This window comes from Anopheles aquasalis, chromosome 2, assembly GCF_943734665.1.
Source record: "Anopheles aquasalis chromosome 2, idAnoAquaMG_Q_19, whole genome shotgun sequence".
Taxonomy (NCBI): Eukaryota; Metazoa; Arthropoda; class Insecta; order Diptera; family Culicidae; genus Anopheles; species Anopheles aquasalis.
In genome coordinates this window covers 66,198,967-66,220,876 of record NC_064877.1, presented here as the reverse complement: position 1 = coordinate 66,220,876, position 21,910 = coordinate 66,198,967, and the positions used below count along the sequence as shown (strand labels likewise).

The 21,910-nt window shown below is 47.5% G+C and overlaps 2 protein-coding genes across 2 annotated transcripts; one reads left to right on the top strand and one right to left on the bottom strand.

The window, feature by feature from the left end:
• Window positions 1-367: 367 nt before the first annotated feature.
• LOC126576559 (ficolin-3-like) lies at window positions 368-1,192 on the bottom strand. Its single transcript, XM_050237869.1, has 2 exons — window positions 1,111-1,192; window positions 368-996 (listed from the first exon to the last, which is right to left on the bottom strand). Exons 1-2 carry the CDS (start codon window positions 1,190-1,192, stop codon window positions 368-370), a joined length of 711 nt encoding a protein of 236 aa, XP_050093826.1.
• Window positions 1,193-15,444: 14,252 nt separating this feature from the next.
• LOC126576550 (uncharacterized) lies at window positions 15,445-21,054 on the top strand. The gene is made up of 17 exons (XM_050237863.1): window positions 15,445-15,698; window positions 15,773-16,019; window positions 16,093-16,209; window positions 16,287-16,443; window positions 16,514-16,629; window positions 16,697-16,853; window positions 16,910-17,158; window positions 17,235-17,558; window positions 18,100-18,109; window positions 18,227-18,544; window positions 19,161-19,407; window positions 19,470-19,586; window positions 19,661-19,817; window positions 19,902-20,017; window positions 20,084-20,237; window positions 20,301-20,549; window positions 20,626-21,054. The coding sequence occupies exons 1-17, from the start codon at window positions 15,491-15,493 to the stop codon at window positions 20,956-20,958; spliced, it is 3,276 nt and encodes a 1,091-aa protein (XP_050093820.1). The 5' UTR covers window positions 15,445-15,490; the 3' UTR covers window positions 20,959-21,054.
• The last annotated feature ends 856 nt before the right edge of the window (window positions 21,055-21,910 follow it).

The following is a 21,910-nucleotide window of genomic DNA, read 5'->3' as shown; positions in this document are numbered from 1 at the left end:
TTCGACAAGATTGTTAGTGAATAACACTTAGCAGCTTACATTTTTCATAAAGTATCCAAATACAAGTAACATTCGTCCTTAACATGCAATGGGACAAATTATTAAATTAAATTATTACGTGACAATGTGAACGACGCTTTGATGATTCATTTGTTGTACTTAGAACCTTGCACACTCTGCTTCAGTTGCGGCTGGCCACGAGACGATCGCAACTCTGATAATGCTTTAGAACAACTTTAAACAGCTATCTTCTCAGTCAAGGTTAATTAAAGAGCGCTGTTGGAGAATACCATTGGAATGTAGCTTTATTTCGCATCAGTTCCGTTTTTCATTGCAGATGACTGTTTATTAACAAATGCTAGAGTTATTATCGTAATTCCCGTATCATGATCCTGGAGCAGCTCATTCCTTGAAAGTCTTTTTGGAAATGATACCAATGCATGGACTTCCGATGGGTAGTATTCTGGTACCGTCCGTTCAAGTTTGCATTGGCACAGTTCTTGTACCACCAGGCTCCTTCCATCTCTCGTGCACAAGCATAATCAGTACTCAAATCGTTATCTCGATCTTTGGTTGAAAATTTCATTCCTTTACTAACTTTCATTGAGTCACCTGCAGTTCCCCTGTACTTTCCTAGCGTGAGCCTATATTGATCATTTTCACCGCTTAATTTGAATGCATCATAGCGGGCAAACTTGTGAACACCGCTAAAGTCCTTCATCTCGATGATTATTTCGTGTGGCCGAGCCGTCGTGATCTGGTGTATCTTTTCCAGCCCGAGCCAGAACTCCTTGTCTACTTCACCAAAACCTTCGCGGTATTCGGTCCAGTTCCGGTAAAAATCAACCGAGCCATCGAACCGATGTTGCACCACAAGCCAACGGCCTCCAAGCCTATTTTGCTCACAAAATGCTTTAAATTGTGTCGTAGCGTTGTCAATGCGGATGAGATACACTCCCGATACTTTCGATGGCACGGTCCTGCATGATAAATAGGAAGTTAACTTCGGCTGCCGTGTTGTTTTTGGAGATGTTGCTGCAGTTTTGACACAATCTTGCATCTGCGATTTCGACGTAAAGTTAAACAATTTCTCACAACACGTTTCACGATTAGCACACGCAGATTGTCGTTCCACGATCAGTGACGATTGCTCCCGTAGTACACTCATGTTACGGCTTACATCCTTGTCCATGCGTTCTTCCAAGCGTTGTAAACCCCTCATTAAATCGGTGAACGTATTCTCGTGCGACGTCTGGATGGTGATTGTTTGATTTTGGAGTAGATGCAGCTCGCTTCTGAGTTCCAGCAATGCATCATCTACGAATTGCAGTTTTTTAAGCAACGTTTCTAGGACACTTCCAAATATTCTTTCCATCGCCGCGGTTTCGAGGGCTGCGTCCGCGTAGTTATGGTTGCTGCTTACTGTCTTTAGATACGAACATTCACAAAGCAATAGAAAACAAACTATTAGTTGCATGTTGAAACAATCGAGAACTGGATGGCTGATTCGAACTGTGCCACAGTGCTTTTTGGGAGAAGGTCTTATACTAAAATCAGACTCAACCAAAGACTGCTCCCCCAAAGAGTAAAAGTACTTTTGATGAACACATTTGGTGATTATGTGAGCGTGATTCAAACTTAGCAACCCATTTGCGCACATCCTGTTTGATAGGCAGAAGGCAATGTCATACGATATAAATGAAAGCTATCACACGCCTTACACATGGATGATAACACACTCTGTACATTGCCACGACAAGATTGTTGATGAATAACATTTTGCTGACCAAATGTTACATTAAGGATTCACTTAGAAGCAATGTAATTCGTGAACATATTTGCGTCACAATATTATGGCAAACATAAAATTTATCAAATTTATTTACAAATTACTTCTCTTTATAGCGACTAGCAACGCAGCGTGGTTCAAGCTAATTCCAGCTGCTTGCTTATCCTTTAGCATGAACGTGAGTCCGGGCCGGGTGAGAACGAATCCTTAACACTTCGTGTTTCCTCAGTCTTTAATCTTGCTGAACTATTTGACACAATTTCCCTAGCAGATGATACCATTCAATACCAGTTTCTGAAGAACTTTTTTGTTTTTAGGCTCGTCAGATTCAACAATGTTGAACATTTGATTAATAAACAAGTTATTATTAAGAGGTTATTTTTAGTAAAAGATTTTTCGATGATTTACGGAGAAGAAGATGTTTTTGAAATAATAATATTTAAAAGTTAAACAGAAGTTCACGCTTATTTTCAAAGTTCAAACAAAAATACTCCATCCCCAGCTATTATCCCGATGGAATCCGCTGGCAAAAAGCACTCGGAACATCCTGTCGCATCCAGCTTGGCAGGCCTCGTACATTCCTAGTCCCTGGCATCGTGTGTGGTCTCCCTCGAGGCGACGATCGAGTGCCCGGTTGCGGTCGATTGTGGCCTATCAAAACCGATTGGCGGCGGCATCCGTGGCAAGGATTCAAGCGCACCCCAGGACACCGGCCGGAGTGAAAGCGATAAGGCATCCGCTGCTGAGCCCCTGAGCCCCTGTGGACACCTTTTCGGAGGCACACGCGCTCCGTTTGATGTTTTGTCACCGTCCGTCTCGGGACGGTCGGGCAATGTCGGGCTCCTGATCCCCTCCCGGGCCCTGACTGTCATGTTCCAGGGGCCCTAACAGGCGTCGTTGTACAATGGGTTTCCTGGGGCCCAGGTTTCGACATCACCGATCGGCATCGTTCGATCGTCCGTCTCGGTCTCGGTCCCGGGGTGAGGGACGAAGATAATTTTTCACCTTATCGAAAGACTAATTGTCCTGGCCGAAGGGATGGGCGCTGGGTAATGTGGTACGGAGGCGGGGAGGCTGTTATGGGCTGTTTTGTGTCATTTGTGTGTCGGTTTTTGGTTCGAACATTGGTTGTCCAACCGACCGGCATTGTGTTTTGTTAGGGATCTTGGTGCGGTCGGTCAGTCGGTTCGCTTCTTCGGTGGACAAACATGTCAAAACATTAAGATTTATGCTCCGTTTACGATGATATGGCTTCGGTTTGAACCGATCCCGAGTGATGCCGCTCCGACGCTGGCGAGTCAGGTTGGTGACTGCCGTGGGTGACTCTGGCCACCGATAGGAACCATCTACAATAAATGGTCCTGGTGCTGGTCCTGACCAGCGCCCATTGGATGGTGATTAATGAAAGGCGCATGAGATATCGCAGCCACGTTGCAGCTCCTTTCGATTCCATATTGTGATGGTATGCATTTTGTAGAGTTTTTTGTTTTGGTTTTGTTGGGAAATGTTCGATGGCAAAAATGGAAATTATCTCTGAAAATCTCCATTTTCGGGGAATGGAATCATAACTAACCGAACTGAAGTTGAGTGCAGGTGAGTTCGAGATCGATGTTCGAATCAATTGGAGTGGTGATGGTGGCCTCGCCACATTTATGATGACTTATGATGTCAGCGTAGCAGTAATAACTAGACAGCTGGTTGCATTGATTGGTCAGTCGAGTGGAAAGACGCTGAAAGGCATCGAAAACAACATTGCTTCGACATTCCTCCTGGCCCCCCTGCCTTGGACCTTATTCTACCACTCGGTCACCGCTCATCATCAGTCCATTTCAGTTGTCACGAGATAGCATCGGTTCCCGTCAGCAGTGTCATTGTCAGGCGGCAGATGAATTAATCCTCAAAGACATCGATAGTCGTCCTCCATCCGTCCTGCGTCCCTTTCTGCTCGCGCACGATCCTCACCGTTGGTCGCTCCCTTGGTCGTCGCTATCAATGGCATTAATGCTTTCAGCAAAGCGGAACGACAACATCAAAACCACGTAATAAGTCTGCTTTATGTCGTCCTCGTTAGGGCATTTACGGTATCCATCCTTCTTTCGCTTTCGTTCCTTCGTTCCGATTGGCAGCGCTTGTGAGGGTCCCTTGAGCGCATCACTGTTCGCGAGCGAATGGGCGGCTCCTATCGAAGCGATAGGAACGCTCCTTCGCATGTCCGCCCGTCCATCGGATTTCGTTATAAATTGGCAAAAGGCACAACCAAACCTCCGCTCCGAAGTCCTTTTTCAATTCCACTTTTATGACCGAAACCGAGCTCGATTGCAGTTTTGTGTTTGATCTTTTGTGCGGCAGGAAAAACGATTAGCTTGCAGCAGCAACAACAGCAGCACCATTACAACAGAAATCGGACAAGGATCGGTCGCATTTTCCGGTGGTTTGACCTCAAAACAGAGAAGGGAAGAGGAAGAAAGGGAGAAAAGGAAGGGACACATTGGGTTGGTCAGAATGACAGCACGCAGAGCGCACAGAACACAAAACACCCCCTCTTGGGTGCGGTGGTGCGGAAAAAGTCACAATATTATGTGCATACAACAACGACAACATGCCGTGTGGCTCATGCAAGTCTCTCGTGGGACCCGAAAGGGCGGTGTTTTGAAAATCGATTTTTCATTTTGGTACCTTCTGTGTTTGTAAGCCTTCCGAGTGTGTCCGCCCCGCGAACTGCATCTTGCCCGATGCTCGAAGGCCCTGGCCCGAAGGGTCCCGAAACAATGACGTAGCGCAAATGGAGCGCAAACCGAAAAGGAACATAAATTATGATCACCTGAAATGGATGGATGAATGGTGGAGGGCAATTGGGTGTTTCGCTGTTCGATGTTGCCTGGGACGCAATATTATGTTGTGGCAGGGAATGGCTCTGTCCGGGGCAAATGTTTCTATTCGGGAAGTGGGATTAGAATGTGTTTCGTTTATGTTGTTGGCTTAGAGAATTGATTCTTGTTTTGCTCGCCCATATTTTGGGAGAATTTAAGACATTTTAGAGTACGATATTATGCATTCACTTAACTTTTACATACAAACATCAACAGTTTCAGCGTCTCTTTAGTTAGTTCTCCGATAAAGAAAAGTTAGTTTTCCTTCAGCTCAACCTCCAGCGAACTATAATTCCTTCTTGAGAGTAATTTTGCGCTCGAAATTAAATCAGTGACCGTATGCCAATCCACCGAAACACCGAAAAAGAGAGCCAGAATATCCACAAAAAGGAACGTTTATGCTTCAACGAGCCTTCTATGTCATTGGTGCCCATAAGAGACACTCGACACAAGCCTCGACATCATTTGGCTTAGCGTTTTAACTTCTTTCCTGATCCTGAAGCTTCTTATCCGTACGGTGGCCATTGTTGCCACAGAATGGCACCAAAAACATGAACAACCGGCGGAGCTCGTTCCGTTTTTCATTTTCTTCTCTCTAGCGTTCGGATCGTTAATTAGTTTTCACGTTTTGGTCATTTCCTTTGCTTGGCCCGGAACGGAATGAGGCAAACAATATGCTGCCACCACCTTGCGTGGCATCCTTCGGAGATTTCAGCTACATTCAGAGACGGGCTCATCGGAAGCAAGCAGGACACAACAGCCGGCCGGCACCGGGCAACGGGCACCGGGTTGTCCTTGGTCTGAGCCTATTAAACTCTTTTATTCATAGCTCCGCAGCATTAGAGCTTAACAGCCTTTGCTCCAGTCTTTTTTGTTGTTGTCGGATGCCGCAGTGCCATCGGAGATAGCTGCAGTGAAGCAGCTGCCTGGTGGCTCACGGATTTTGATGAAGGCTCACGGCGGTTACTGGTGCCCGCTTGCCGACCGTTCGTGCGTGCCTGTTCGTGCGGCTTAGCGATGATGACGGGCGGGCGCACACCGCAAAAAGGATGCTCACCATTTGACTTCCTCGGTTTTATTTTTCAGTTTTCAGTTCCTTCATTTCCGCGCTGGGAATAGGTTCCCGGCACCCGAAATCTGCATTCAATTAGGATGACAACGGATTATACAATGTTGTGCTCTTCCACACTTTGTCGCAATGATCCGGCTTCAAGATGGCGCGGATGGCAAGCTGTTTCCAGTCATCGTGGCGTGTAAAAATGAGGTTATGGAAGCCGCGTGTAAGTGTGTTCCGTCTTCTGTTTCGTGTATCACCTGCGGCCCTGTTTGGAACGGGCCACCTTTGTATGTTGCCCAGACCGTTTAATGATTTTTCATATAAAATGTTGGAACAACTCAACCCCAAAGGGAACAAGGGGAGTGCTGGAGTGATCGAAGGGAGATCAGGGCCTTTTCTCCTTCTTCTTCTTCTCGCTTTTAGCGATCAATCGATATGGCAGGCGTCAGTCAAGACATCAGTTTCACGAGACGTGCAGCAGCTGAAGCATATGCATATTTTACACCGCTGACACACTAAACATGAGTTGAAACACGAAATGGTAGAAGGTGTTGCTGATCGCACCTCACCGTTTTAACACATTGTTGCTGTTAAAACGTCGTCAGCAACAACATTTTGCATGTTTTTCTGCCGTTCTGACCAGTGCGCTGTGACCTGTGGCTTGCGGTTTTTGGCTCACGACCACCGACCGACCGATCTGCCGATTGCCAGGATTGCCTGCGAGCTATTTTGATTCATTGATTAGCCATTCTCCCATCCGGAGTGTGGCGGCCGTCCATGGACCCATGGACAGAAGTAAATTAGCAATCATTGAGACGTTTAAAATAATGTACCACAGTGCACTGCACAACCCACCACCACCACCGGCGTCGGTCGAATGGGTCAATTCGTTTTACTCCGAACCGAACCGATAGCCATCGCCAACGACGCCAGTGGCTGGCGCAGAGTGCGCCGTGCGAGAAGCACTCCGAAATGCACCGGACCTCCTGGGGGGAGCAGTAAAGACCCTTCTCATAATGATATGATCGCTCACGTTTTCGCTTTTATTTCTGCTTAATAATACAATAAACGGACGGTGCAAAAACTCACTCGACTGCCGCAGCAGCAGCATCGCGAGTTCTGCGTCCGTTTTTCGAGCGCGTCTTGGCCATTTGCTTTGATGGTTGGACCATCGGCGGTGAGGAACCGGGAAACTGCATCAAAAACTGAAACCTCGAAGCACGACGAAGTCCATCGGAGGCGTTGCTTTCGCGTGATGAACCTTCGCCTCCCCAGAGGTCGCAGAGAATCGATCCGCTCCGCTGTCGATCGGTTGAGATGTGTTTCCGGGGCGACAGCAGATCAGATCCTCTGGCTTTTGGCTTTATTATGTTATTATTGTTCATCTAATGCAAGGAACCGAGGGGACGCGAGGGAATACGGAACCGCGAGAATGGTGCTGCAAACGATGCAACAGCAACGGCCATTCCCTGGCAGCCATCATGGCGGTTCCCGAGGTCCCGCCGAGCCGCCGCAACCGGGGAATCATTTTTATGTTGCTTCCAACATAATACAATCGAAGTAGAGACTGTAGGCAGACAGAACGGGGCACGGAACTGAGCAGGCAGCAAATGAAGAAACCAACAGGCGACTGACTGAGCATATCATGCTTTACAATAGTGAAACATAAATTCGTACAAATAAATGTCGAATGTCTGGCGTGTCGATGCTCACTGGGACACACACGTACACATACATTGTGTTGTGTTGGCTTCCAGCTTCTACAAAATGAGCTTTGCACAAGGCGTGATTGCTGTCTGACTGGCTGGCTGGCTGGTTGCATGGACCTGGACTGGAGACAATGATGCCAATGCGACTTGTGCTGCTGCTGCTGCTGATGCTGCTGGATGGCATTGAAGATGATGATGTTGGCAGGAGTGTTGGATGGAGGTTTTTTCGACTTAATTCTTCTCGGCTCGCTTTCGAGCCACCATTCGTGTCGTTAGGGATCCGCAGTCCCTCGTGGCCTCGTGCGCCTGTCGTGTCGTTTTGGGCGAATCCAGCGGTCCAGGATCCGTGCGCGATTTCGATTGTCTCACAGCCTGGCTTGATGCGCTTGTTGGTTGCCAAGTTTATGTATTGTCGTGTGAGAGCATGTTATGTTGGCAAAAATTATGTGTTTATGTACGCGCGAAGGTCGGGCTCATAGGATGGCTCTGTCTCTCTTTAGCGCGGGTGATGTTGGCGGTTCAAGTTTCCAGCGTGTTTTAAACCTTCGCTGCCGTTGAAGTAGTGTTTGGCTATTGGTGTCTTCGAGGAACTGAACAAATCGTGTCGGATGAGATTTCTTGGAACGAAGGAAAAAATGGAATATTGTTTCAAGGTAAATTATAGCAAGGATTATTCGGGAACAACTGAATTTTATGTAGCTTCTAGCGAGGAAACAAAATATAAAATGCTTATCTTGGAATTGAATATTGAATTATGTGTTATTTGTATGAAAACAAATATGAAAACAGAAGTCTTATTCCTTTGGTAAACCATTTTAGCTTGTAAAGTAATATAATATGTAAATGATGATCATGATTGCGATGACGGTTCTGATGGGTACCCGAACATGATTACGTTGTGATCATTTGAATTTCAAAATATCCAAGATCATTAAGTTCTTAATCCTCATTATACAATTCGAACAAAAATCTTTCACAGCCTAGTTCCTTCGATTTAACAAAATAAAAATAAAATTTGCTGATAAAATTAGATGCTACCTAGCTCAGAATCTTTCTCTTTTTGTACACAAAAGCGACTGATTTCTAGCATTGCGTTGTAAGTATGAACCCCCGTGGATGTGTTTAAAAAAGTATGTTTTATCTGAATCAGAACATTTGAAGGAAAATCGTCCTTTTATTGATTTAGCGAAATGATACAGAATATCTTATATAAAAGAATGTTATGTTATATATGTTCACTTACTGCAAAAATATTTGTGATGGACATTAATGTTCACTAAACATTTTACTTAGAAAGCGGCAATATATTTTGCCAAGAATAGCGTTTCCGATGACATCTAACATCAGGATCAAACAACCATCCTCAAAATGGCATCAAACAAAACGAATCCCAAAAAAAGAACCCCACATACACTCGTCTATCCCATCACACATCCCATCATGGCGCATCCAGATGGAAGGGATTCGAAGGGAAAAGTACTTTACAGCATCTGCCGCGCTCGCACACAGATTTTCTAATAATGTAATAATGTTATTGGATTAAATTGAATTATGGTGCATATAGGCGAAGGGATGGCAAGCATCACGAGAACCGCTAGAAAAACGCAAGGATAAAAGTATCAATCCCGCAAGGGTGGGGATGGAAAAAAATAGACAATTCCCGAAACCACGACCCTTAGGACGAACCCGTGAAAGAAGCGTTATGTAAACAGCGGCCAGAAGTTCGCTTCTATCTCCCTTTGTCTGTCTCTCTCTATTTCTATCTCTCTGTGCTGGCCATCAACCACAAAACTGATGACGTGGGGGAATCAAACACCCGGCGTGCTGCGAAAACTTCTTCTTCCCCGGGAACTGCGACGACTGCGGCATCATCAGCGGAGAGCTGCGCCATGACCGCAGAGATTATGGTTTCATGTTCACACCATCCTGGCACCGGCTGTGACGCTGGCTGCTGCTTGCTGACGGCCTTTGGGATGTTCTTTTGAGCCGGCATCCCTTCTCCTACCTCCCTCGGTACGCCCATTAGTGATTGATCAATGTTTGATCTGTAATTGATTGGCAGAATGGTCCGCCCAATGGTTGCAGTCGACAGGAGGAGAAGGATTTCCTCTGCATTTGCGGCCATTTGTCTTGTTTAATATTGAGTTTTTCGCGGATCAGCGGGAAACTGGGGGAGGGAACAAGCTTAAAAAAATGGAACCACGAACCGCAATCGCAAGGACTCGCACATAACGGCCAACTGTGCGCCTTATGCATCGTTTAGCCACTCTGTGCGCCTAGATCAAGCTTTATTAAGAACCACAGCCACAGTTGCTAGTGATTAGGGAAACATAAATCTCACCATTGCCATCATTGCCATCATTGCTATCTTGTTCAATAATCGCCCCGACGCATCCAAAAAGACCGTTGGATTGTACCGAGGAGAAGGCAATACTCTGCTCAACGATTGATTTATGGCAATGAGCAGGACCGCGGCCATCAGTGTCCACTAACGAATCCACCATTTTCTCGGTGCGGTGCTCTAGTTTAGTGCCACAGGCCTAGCGTGTAAAAAAGGGGTGAACCAGTTTTTAGGGCCACATGATGAGAGAAATGGTTTAATGAATCTGAATTACGAGTCTTAATTGAGCGTTTGTAGTGGAAGGATTTGTTATTCATAGCCCTTCGGGCTGGAGGTCAATGAAAGGGGGACCTTCCGAAACTGGCTCTTAACGATGCAGGCCCGTGACCAGTTTCCAGCATTAGAAAGGGATGAGCAGACCCCTGGGAAAGTGGCTGCATCAAATGAAAACCATGCGCAGACTGCGTGCCCGGAATAAAAAAAAAACATTTTAACAAATCTATGCGCTACGGAATTCAATTTCTTCCTCCATTTTGATTGCAAACCGTTTTTCTCATTTCTGGACGAAGAGAAAAGCGTCAGATATAAACATAAATTGGCTCCACGCACTGTTGTACAGTGAAACGTTGTACTTTCTCGCTTGATAACAATACCAACCGTCCCCCCAAAAAAAGAGGGCTGCTTGAGTGGCTTCCATTTATTGATTACGAGTTTATTTGTCCTACATAAAAGATGCGTCGTAAGCGGAGTGAGTCAGTCAGTGGCGAGGAATCCACTATAAATCCTCCGTAATAAAAACGAACGCGCCATCCCCACCGCCAATATCCACCCTGTTATTATTAAAAGGCAAAACAATATGCTGGCCGGAATTTTCCGGCCGGATTTTATGCGCTCTGCGCGTCCCCTGAAAATGGCACAACCAACCAGTGCGTCGGATTGAGTAGGTGTGCGGAAGGGCTCTGCCTTTGTCGACGGAGCGCCGTGCCGCCGGAATGGCTGCCAGAATTTCCATTTGCACCGTTTTGTTTTATTCATGAATTTATGTGTTATCATTGCGCGGTGGTGGCCACGATTCGGTCACGATTGACGATCACAGTCGCAGACTGCAAGCTGGCTGGCCGGGTGTGATGGTGTGAAGTCTCTAATTTATTCTCCCAGCAGCAGCAGCAGCAGCGACGTCGAGTGTTTATGAATACAATGGCAGCGGAGCATAATGGCCGCGAAGGGGGTTCCCTTAATTTGCTGAATCGTTCCATTCCATTCCGTTACTATCTTTTCCTCTTCGAAGCAGCGGACTACGAGCAGACCAACGAGCAAAGGATCCTGGGGGGAGGGGCAAAGACTCATGAACTCATCCTCATCGATTGTTGGTAGTTGCAGAGAGGCAGAAGCACCCCCCAAACGCCGAGAAAGGCGTTGATATTTATGTTCTCGTACTTCCGCCCCACCACCGGGCTGTAGCATAAATTGTGCAGCATTGTTTCGCGTGTGCCCTCACCGGCATGTGCCGATCGATCGCACTCCGAGGCGAGTTTGCTCGAGCAGCAACGTGTTGACGACGACGACGGCGACACGCTCCATCCTCGCATTCGACGATCGTCGACGATTAGTTCCGCCGCTGTGATTGCGTTAATTAAAGGAGCATCCATGTTTGATTAAGTTTAACAACGCTCCGGCCCAGGGAGGGGGAGGGATCCGATTACGATTGCCAGGAAAAGCGGGAAGACGGTTGGCAACACGGTCCCCCCATTCCGGTGGGGTTGGATGGTGTGGCGTTGTTTGCAAAAATAATTAAATGATGAAAGGTTGTGTACGGGAGCAGTTCGCACCTGAAAAGTGGTCCGCAGGCATTTCGCATAACTCGGTAACCCCCTTGGCGTCAGGCATCGCTGCACTCACACAGCACAGTTTGCGAGGGAAAATCTCCACCCCTTGCGGTTGGACGAGGGAAATCCTATCTTCAATCGAACGCGCGGTGCACACACAAGAGCGCTGATGGCTTGGCGGTGATGATTTGGAGTAATTAGTGGCGCCAGGTGTTGGTTGCCGTGTCCGTCCTATTGTTCTTCGAGGGGTTTCGTGTGGTTTTTTTTTGCAATCCATCCCTCACTTACTGTTTGATCGGCGAGAGGCGGGCAACTCCTTTCATGGGTGGTTAAACGGGGTGCTTGATTGGCCTGCGCCAGAAAGCGCTCGGAGATAAAATTGTTCACTAGCGCATAGGAAGCCATAGGTGTTGAGTGGTAAATGGAGTGTTTAATGGGTTGAGCACCTTACCTTGGGGCGAATGGGGAGCAATTCAGCTATTGTCGGGTGGTGCCCGGTTGCCGTTTCGTGCGCGTTCAGCTATCGGCGATCACGGGCAGAAGTTTAATGGGCGTCAAATGTGCGAATGGTGCAGATAACATTTATGCAAGTGGTGCTGTTCATTGTTAATTGAACGAGTGTTTAAAGGTTTTTTTGTCGATTCCGTTTCCCCGATTCTTCGGCTGCCAGCAATCTGGCCAGTGGATGATGCAGGCGGTAGAGCGTCCTGCGGTGTGGCGCAACACCTTCCCGGTACTGCTACCGATGGCTACCATCAGTCGATCTTTTCGCTGCAGTTGTCCCTAAGGCTCCGGGGGTACAGAAGAAAAGAAAAGGATCACGAGAGCTGCCTAGGCACCCCGCGAACAGGACACGTGTCCCCTCTGCGGTCGACCGATGCTGGTGGTCGGTGAGCAGCAAATTGTTTGGCCCTCGGAAATGGGTCTGCACCGGGCTTCGGCAGAGAAGAGCCTCCTGCAGAAGTCAGCAAGTCACTTTGTGAGTGACATCAATAGATCGCATGCTGACAAAAGGACACAACACTATGCTGCAGCTGGAGCCTGTCATATTGCATTCCGGCGACTCCGGGCGGATGGTAATGAATCTCACGCCAAATGGTGGTCAACCGTTCGTTTATGGGGAATGTTTGCTTAGTCTGACGGAATTTGTTGTTTTGTGTTCGGTTGAAATCGCCAGCTGTCGTCTCGTGCGTTGCGTGATTGGCATTCGGCGTTCTGCTGATGGCCATTTTGGATGAATGCTAAATGGTTGTTCCCTGGTGTCATAACCGGGGACATTAGGGATCATAATGGCTGGCTAGGGATGTTATTTGTTGGGAGCTTTATTGACGCAACCAACAAACAACGACCGAGTAGAGCCTTTGTCTGTTACATACGCTTTGCGGTTGTGTACAGAGCGTCACGAGTTGTGTAAAGACAAACCATAACCTCAACAGAACTGAACCGTAGTAATGAAAGATTCGGAGATTGCTGATCCTTTGCGGAGTTCCTAGGAGTTTCCACTTTCCAATTCCCACAATCCCTCTACCGCTAGCTTAGTTGACTTGTCAGTCGCGTTAATTGCGTTATTGTCTTGCTTCTTAATTTAATTAAATAAATTTGTCCCAGCGTGTGTTAGCGGTGCCCCGTTTCCGCCATCTGTGCCTCGTTCGATCGTTCGCGCCTGATAAGCAACGACGAGGTGCTGATCACATGACATGAACGACGAGGTACGATCGTGTGAAGCCCCGCCAGTCGCCAGTAACCTGGCATTAAACAAGAGGCGGTCGCGTAATGCTTCACGTACCGCCAGCATCACCGTCACGTCGCTACTGTCCACCTGGCGTACCAATTACCAGATTATATTACATCGATCGTCGGTTGGGATGTCCTGCGGGCTCTCGTCGGTCGGCCGTTGGTGACGATGGCCGGCATTGCTATGGTTGGTAATTAAATAATTACCGATCTTACCGAGGGGGCTCATTACTGGTTTGCATTTTTTATGACTCTATAGCGGGACAGCCGCAGCAAGAAGAAGCGTCATGAGAACAGAAATTGTCTTGTCACCCGTGTGCCTGTTGGACAGTTGTGGTCGACGTCGTGTCACTTCGAATTCAGAGACTATGACGTTGACTGGTCTGTAGTGAAACTGTTTTTTTGTTGTTTCAAGCAATTACATGTGGATTTACTTTCACGTCAAGAGAGGAAAAACGTCGTTTACGGAACATCATAGCAGCGACCATTTGTTTCAATTAGTACGCTGGTTGAGCATTAGATGATAGGCGATGGTTGACGGTGAAAATAAGTCTAAAGATGGTGATCGAGAGGAATATTTGTTCGATCGTCACAGCATTAATGCCACCATTTTGTCAACCACCTACCTGGCAGATGGCCACAGGCGAAAAGGTTATCGGTGCTGCGATCTGAGTGACTTTTGCAGGCTGTCCGACCAGTGGCCACCGTTCCATTCCCGGCACACAAAGAGACCGCTCGCGTTCCCATTTCTTGATGAATCATACCGTTAATTGGTTTAAGTTTCTTTCCTCAAATTCTGCCCATCCTTTCTCTCTCTCTCTCTTCCTTTCCCTGTCATCCTGCTCCCTCTCTCTTTTATCGCCATGTTCCACTCTCTTTATCTCTCTCTCTCTCTCTCTGCGATCTTTTTGTGTTTACGTTTTAATTGGAATTACTTTTACTCGCTCCACTTCGGGTTCCTTCGAATTCGTTCTGCTTGATTGGAGTCGATCGTAGTGGGGTGGGGACACCTGGAGGAAAGCATCCGGAAGGAGCCGGCTCGAGAAAAAGGGGTCCCACTGGTCCCCGGGCCTCGATTAACGAACACATTACTCCTTGCCCCTCGCTCGCTTCTCTGCCCGGGGGCCGGCGTGCGGAGGAAGGGAAGGTAATTGAAAAATCAATCAAAATGGCACCGAAAGGTGGTGCTGGATCTCCCGCAGTTCCTGTCCTGGGATGGGGATCCAGGAAGGCGCGCTTGCGAGCCAACCGTTCATTATTCGCGGCGTTGATGACCGTACGGTCGCCTGGTGCTCGCTTTGAAGTGCAACGGCATCGGAATCGTTGCCATCATCATCCTGGCAAACCATCATGGCGGATTAGACTACCCGCGGGGTGGCCACCGTTTCGAATGAACCAATTTACGTCAGCGGTATCCGTGTGGGATGGTTTGAACCGAAGGAGGCCCCCTGGCGCAGGAGTATGTTGTCAGGGGTTTTGATGAGAAAAACGGTAATTCCATTGACACCGATGGTGGTGCAATTGGCAGCCACAGCAAACATTCCGTTCCATTTGTATGTATTCGAGGAGGTGTTAATTGACATTTACGGGTTAGCCGATTTCACTTCGCTGAGGTTGGTTTCAGTTTGATTGAGTTAACGATGTATCTGGGGTATTTCTATCTTGTGAAAGTAGTAGAGTACACATTACATTTCTTTGTACATAGTACATTTCTTTGAACAATAACGTTGCTTATGTTCATTCGTGGCTCAATTTTAAATCCAAAAGATAAACTCCAATATACTCTTTACATCCGTTAAATCGCAAACCAGTGAATGAAGACGTCAATGGCACGCACGACCGGACGAGTCGTTAACCTTGGCGCCTGGCACCTTGCTTGATTCAACCAAACGCTATGCTCCGCAATCGATACCTCCAGACTAATGCGCGCTTTTTTTTCCTGTCTGTGCCAAACATAATAAAAAAAAAACCCGCGTATCTCACACAACTGTACCTCACAATTGGGCGATGCCGATGTCACGACCACCAGCTCGCATGGCAATAACCTTGACGCGCTAATAACGCCCCGCGTATACGTCGAGCGCGTATGGTCGGTCAGTATTCCCGCGTAATTCACTCGAGACGCTCTAATCGCACAACCGACCGACTGACGACCGGCAGCGGAATGCTAAAAATAACCTTCAACGCGCTTCGTTCGCGACCTAATGGAGCGCCAGTTTGGGGCCAGTTTCGTTCGCGTAGCACCCAGGCACAACCAGCATCCGTTGCAGCGGAACAGATTGCACGGGATCCAGAGTGGGATAGTGCCCGTCCGTACGATGACATTCCGTCGCCGACGCTGCTCGGTTTCCTTAAAGAGTTTGGACCATTCGGTAAGTGGTACAGTTTGTGACGAGGGAGAATATCGATTAACCGTGGGCTAACGTCTACTGAACGCTACGTGTAGGTAAATACAAGGATGCGACGCTTTACGATATCAACTGCAGGATGCGAGAGCTGTACGGTCCGATCATGCGCATGAAGGGCGCGTTCGGTCGCGAGGATATCGTGCTGTCGTTCAATCCGGAAGACTTTGAGAAGGTTTTCCGCACGGAAGGTGTCTGGCCACGGCGCACCGGTATGGATGCGTTCGTCTACTACCGAAAGCAGCAGCGTCCGGAGTACTTCAAAGGCTACGGTGGTCTGTTGGCAGAGTATGTTTCGTGGCGTCTGACTGACTGAGAAGATCCCCTATGACTTTCTGCTCTATCTCTCTCACTATACCAGGCAGGGCGAAGCATGGCACAAGATGCGCACAATCGTTAATCCCATCATGATGCAGCCGAAAATCATCAAACTGTACATCGACAAGGTGGACGAAGTGGCCCGGGAGTTCATTGGCATGTACGGGAAGATTTATCCGTACCATCAACCTCTCGGAGGTGGTCAGCGTCTAATGTTTGAACCTCTTCCTCCGCCAGTGTCGATGGATTGCGAGATGACAAGCAGGAGCTGCCGGCCGACTTTAACGAGTGGCTCAACCGTTGGGCCCTGGAAACAATGGGAGTTCTTGTGCTGGACACCCGGCTCGGAGTGCTGAACAGGGAGCAAACGCCCGAAGTTAAAAAGTTGGTTCAAGTAAGTGTACTAACATGGGATTGGCAGTTGATTACAGTTCACTGAACCATTCCCTCTACGCCTTCACTAGCTCACCAAAGATGCAATGAGCCTGTTCTTTCACCTGGACATTATGCCGTCGATGTGGAGAAAGATCAAAACTCCTGGTTTCTACCGGCTGATGCGCACGCTGGACGAACTGTATCAGTGAGGATCTTGGCAGAGTAGAAGCAAGTGGATACAGTACGTGATACGTGTCGTTGCCATTTTTCAGCATGGTCGCGTCCAAGATCGATGAAGCCGTGGTGCGGATGGAGAAGAATCCCTGTGCCAGCTCGGACACCTTAAGCATCCTGGAGAAGCTGCTGAAGGTGGATCGTAATGCCGCATTCACAATGTCACTCGATAGCCTGTTTGCCGGGGTTGACACGGTATGTGACAAAGGCTCCTAGTTAGATGCAATCTCAACGCAATCTCCATTTCGTAGACTTCATCAGGTTCGACTGGCATCCTGTACTGTTTAGCTCACAATCCGGAGAAGCAGGATAAGCTGCGGGAAGAGCTGCGCAAGATTCTACCCGACAAAAACTCCCATTTGACATCGGAAAACATGAAAAATATGCCGTATCTACGGGCGTGCATCAAGGAAGGACTTCGGATGTATCCTCCAACCACCGGTAATGGTCGCTGCGTCGGCAAAGATCTCGTCATTCAAGGATATCGCATACCGAAGGGAGTAAGTGACTTTTACAATCAACATACCATCGATTGCAGCAGACCCACTTATTCGATCTAAATCCCTCCTCCTTCAGACCATGGTAGCGATGGGCCAGTTGGTTCTGCAGCGCCAGGAAGGACAATTCACCCGACCATCGGAGTACCTGCCGGAACGGTGGCTCACTGGGCCGGAGGCCGCTGGTTGTCCGAGCGCCAAGGAAGCGCACCCGTTCGTGTATATGCCGTTTGGGTTCGGTGCCCGTACCTGCATCGGACGCCGGTTGGCTATGATGGAACTGGAGATACTGGTGTCTCGTCTCATCCGTCAGTACCACATCCGGTGGAACTATGGCGAGATCAAGTATAGGGCCAGCGTTGTAAATGTGCCTTCAACGGACTTGAAGTTTGAGTTGCGAGATGTTCGAGAATAAGAAAGGAAAATGACCATGCCTGGAACTGTCGAATACAATTGTGTTGCCTTATGTTACATCCGAACGAAAAGTGCATGACTGGACGTCTTGATACTGGATTTATTGTTGCCTTATATGGTGGATCGTTAAAGGTAGCGCACCACCCTCGATATCAATTTGCAACGAAATTTTGCCTTGTCATCGCTGTTGTTACTGCGTTTATCATCTCACAGCGGCTCACCCCGCCCGGAGATAAGATAGGAGCTGGCAGCAATGGTGTGGCCATGCTTCCACAAACACAGCACCGACTGGGCTTTGCAAACGAATTCTCGCTCGCCCGTGCACGCGTATGTGTCCGCGAACGCACACTTTTTGGCGGACGGACGGAGTCTATTGACCGAATTTTGTAGCCGTCAATCAAGGTCAGCCCACCTTGATGGGACAGGTGTGTTCGGGAGGCATAACGGATTGTAAACATTCGCGGATGTTGCGTGCACACATACAGAGGCGTGCGAGCATCTCGCAAGCATTTAACGTCCGGGCTCCACAGAGATATGCCAGTACGTGTGCGCAGTGAAACAACAACCGAAGTTACCTCGCGACCCTAATCAACCAGAACACCTAGTGGGCTGGTGTTTTCTTTAGATCAGTCCGTAGCGATACACAACCTTGATCAGTCGTGACACCTGTAGGCACCCTAATCTGTGGTCAGTTTTGCGGTGAAGGTGACGTTAATCAATCTGTTTTCGCCGTACAAACCGGTTTACCACTTTCTACAAACGTGTACTGTTTTGTAAAAGAAATTATGCTGTGCTCGAGTAGCATCCTCTTGCGCCGAAGCATCGCTTCCAGCTCTCAGCTGTGGCGCAGCGTGCAGGCCGCTCCACAATTGAGTGGAGACGATCTGATCGAATCCGAATGGGCCACAGCAAAACCCTACGACAGCATTCCCGGACCAAACATTTGGAAGATGGTGACCGGTTTTAAGAAAGGCGGTAAGTATAACGGGAGGCGGGAAGGGAGGGGGTGGGGGGGGGGGGGGGGGGTTGCCACTGATGAGTTTGCGCGAGATGCCGTGGTGACGTCACGTTTGCTTTGAATGTAGCGCCCAGCGAGATTGATCTCCCCTTTCACGCACACGAACGCGACATGATCAGCGGTCGCTCCACGCTTCTGGCTTGTCAAGCGCGTCGAGCGTTGTTATGATGCGCAATGCGGCCGGTTTTGATCGCTTCCGCTGCCAGCTGTTTACCCAGAGCGTTGGGATGGGTGGTTACGGAGGGTGGTTGGTATGTTTTGCTTACACGCAAACGCGATCGCGACGTGATCGTCGTCGTCGTACAGTTCAAGTTCATGTCTGTTTTTGCTGCGTTGGGTTCCGTGATTGACTCGGTGGATTACTGTTGTTATACTGGGTATGATGTAATTGTTACCGGTTGTAATATGAATTATGGAATTTATTTGATTCAAAATGTTTTCAAAAGTTAATAATGCTTATCAAGCCACTCCAATCCCCATACTGTTGTGAATTCTTGCGTTAGTTTACTTAATCGTAATTCGTAAAGCGGCAGCAGCTATAGTAATTGCTTGCTTATGCTGCTCTCTATCCAGGACGTTACGCGGATCTGAGCTTGGTCGATCTGCACGGCCGGTTACGGGATGATTTTGGACCAATCATCCGTATTCCGGGTATGATGGGTCGAAAGGATGTCGTGATGAGCTTCAATCCAGAGGATTTCGAAAAGGTTTTTCGCACGGAAGGAGCCTGGCCCATAAGGCGTGGTCTGGACTCAATGGCGTACTACCGGCAGAAGCTGCGACCAGACGTGTTTGGTGAAATGGGTGGTTTAGTGACGGAGTAAGTAAATGAATGAAGAACAATGAAGCGAACCTGCAGAACGATTTCGATTTGCTCACTAGGCAGGGCGAAAGCTGGCAGAAAATGCGCACGATCGTGAATCCCGTCATGATGCAGCCCAAAACAATACGGTTGTACGTGGATCAGGTGGATGAGGTGGCTCGTGAGTTTTTGGAAATGTATGTTCTAATGATATGGAGCAGAGGAAACTGAGGACGGAGCCATACAACCTATTTGCTACTGTGTTCCGTAGTGTGGCTGGTTTAAGGGACTCAAAACAAGAGCTGCCGGGAGATTTTGATCAATGGATAAATCGTTGGGCTCTGGAGACGATGGGTGTGCTAGCATTGGACACCAGGTTCGGGGTCTTGAAGACGGAACAAACTGAGGAAGCGAAAAAGATTCTGGCGGTAAGTTTGAGGGACATTTTCATCCATGGTTTTTGCAAAGGTTTGCACCCGCGTAATTCTCGTGATACTTGTACCTTTAACAAGCTGGTAAGAAACATCTTCGATTTGAGTTATAAACTGGAAGTACTACCGTCGATGTGGAAGTACTACAAAACGCCAACATTCAAAAACTTGATGACAACATTCGATGAACTGACAGAGTAAGAAACCGTTTATCACTCAACCACAGCATTATGTAAAATTGAACGCGCTCTTATTTGTTAAAGCATAATTATGGCCAAGGTAGATGATGCTGTTAAGAGAATAGAAAAGCATCCAACTGCCGAAGGGAACCAGAGTGTCCTGGAGAAGCTGCTAAAGATCGACAAACACGTTGCCGTGATTATGGCGTTAGACATGCTAATGGCTGGAATTGATACCGTGAGCACTAGAATGGTAACCCATAGCTTAACCACTCGCTTTACATAGACTATCCTGCTTTAGACATCTTCCGGCTCGATGGGTATGATGTACTGTTTGGCCAAGAATCCCGACAAGCAGACGAAACTGCGAGACGAGCTGCGCACAATCATGCCAAACAAGGATTCACCACTGACGGCGGAGAATATGCGCAATCTACCATACCTTCGCGCATGCATCAAGGAAGGATTGCGACTGTTTCCCCCGGTTGTCGGTAATTTCCGCGCAACGGGCCGCAACATTGTGCTGCAAGGATATCGTATTCCGAAGGATGTAAGTGGCCAAGGAAAGCGAGATTTTCAGCGATTACTGCATAGCTATCTCTCTTTGAATACTATCCACTCCACAGACGGACGTCGGTATGGGTTCTTTGGTGTTGCAGCACGACGAAACGCGATTCACTCGGGCTAAGGAATTCCTTCCGGAACGTTGGCTTGCTGAGCGCGAGGCCGACATTCCCAGTGGCAAGGACGCTAACCCGTTCATTTTCCTGCCGTTCGGATTCGGTTCTAGGAGCTGCATTGGTAAGCGATTGGCCATGATGGAGATGGAAATCATTACGGCGCGCCTCATTCGCAAGTATGAAGCACGGTGGAACTATGAGGATTTCAAAATACGCGCCACACTTGTCAATATTCCGTCGAATCCACTGCGGTTCGAGTTGAAAGAGGTGGATCACTAAGTAGTGTTTTTTTTAAAAGGTATTTTATTTTAAAACGAATCGATGTACATGATATTGACTTTTAAATAAACGTATCAGTTATAGTGACTTTGCATATTTGTTATCTTGTGCGGTGTTATTGGAAGGCATGTTGAGAAATGCAAACCTTTATCTTGCAACCGACTGGGTATGGCTCGAGTGTATTGATAAGATTATGCGTAAAATATTGGGAGAAGTCTTACTGATGGATAACCATACAAGGGTGCATTGAACGATACTCGAACGATACTAAAATTCTACTTTCAAGAAATGTTGTTGAAAAAAGAGAGCATGAAGAAGGGAATGATCGCCCTCTTACTATTAAATTGAACTATGTTAGAGAAAAAAAAATCAAAATAGTTTGTTGCCCTCAATGTTAATGATATCGAGAAAGAATATTTTATCTATAATAGTACTAATTAATACTAGTAAAAAAATAGTAAAAAGTACCAATATTTGCAGACATTTTATAATAACGTTTTAAAATGTTTATTAGCACGTGAGAAACATTCGTATCAATTCGCCTATTAATTGATTAGTAAATGGAAGCATATTGAAGGTTTTTTAAATTGTTTGCCCAACTATTTCGAGACTCTAAGGTGATTGGAGAGTTCAAAGGCCCAATGAACCTCGTTTCTCAAGTATATTCTATTTAATAACAGCATAGACACTATTGCTTCACCCTGCTTCTTTGCGTAACCTTCACCTTCACCGTACAATACATAGAACACATCAAACAGATTTTGCGTTACATCTTGATTGTGCGACAGCGCGAGAGCTGACGCGACACAACCACCACACTGTTCCTGATGGCAAAATATGCTAAAGGCCATTGTGGCCGCATTGTGTTAGTGACATGCGGTGATAAGAACGCTGTTCTCTATTATTAACTTGGCACAAATGAATATGTACGGCCAGCAGATAGTGTTGGCAC

What these genes read in the sequence shown, in the direction of transcription:
- LOC126576559 (XM_050237869.1), bottom strand. Translation starts at nt 1,192, where the DNA reads ATGGACAAGGATGTAAGCCGTAACATGAGTGTACTACGGGAGCAATCG. An exon ending in ACGACAATCTGCGTGTGCTA is followed by an intron (nt 997 to 1,110) that starts ATCGTGAAACGT and finishes CGAAGTTAACTT; the next exon opens with CCTATTTATCATGCAGGACC.
- LOC126576550 (XM_050237863.1), top strand. Translation starts at nt 15,491, where the DNA reads ATGCTAAAAATAACCTTCAACGCGCTTCGTTCGCGACCTAATGGAGCG. An exon ending in GCTCGTGAGTTTTTGGAAAT is followed by an intron (nt 19,587 to 19,660) that starts GTATGTTCTAAT and finishes TGTGTTCCGTAG; the next exon opens with TGTGGCTGGTTTAAGGGACT. An exon ending in AAGCGAAAAAGATTCTGGCG is followed by an intron (nt 19,818 to 19,901) that starts GTAAGTTTGAGG and finishes ACCTTTAACAAG; the next exon opens with CTGGTAAGAAACATCTTCGA.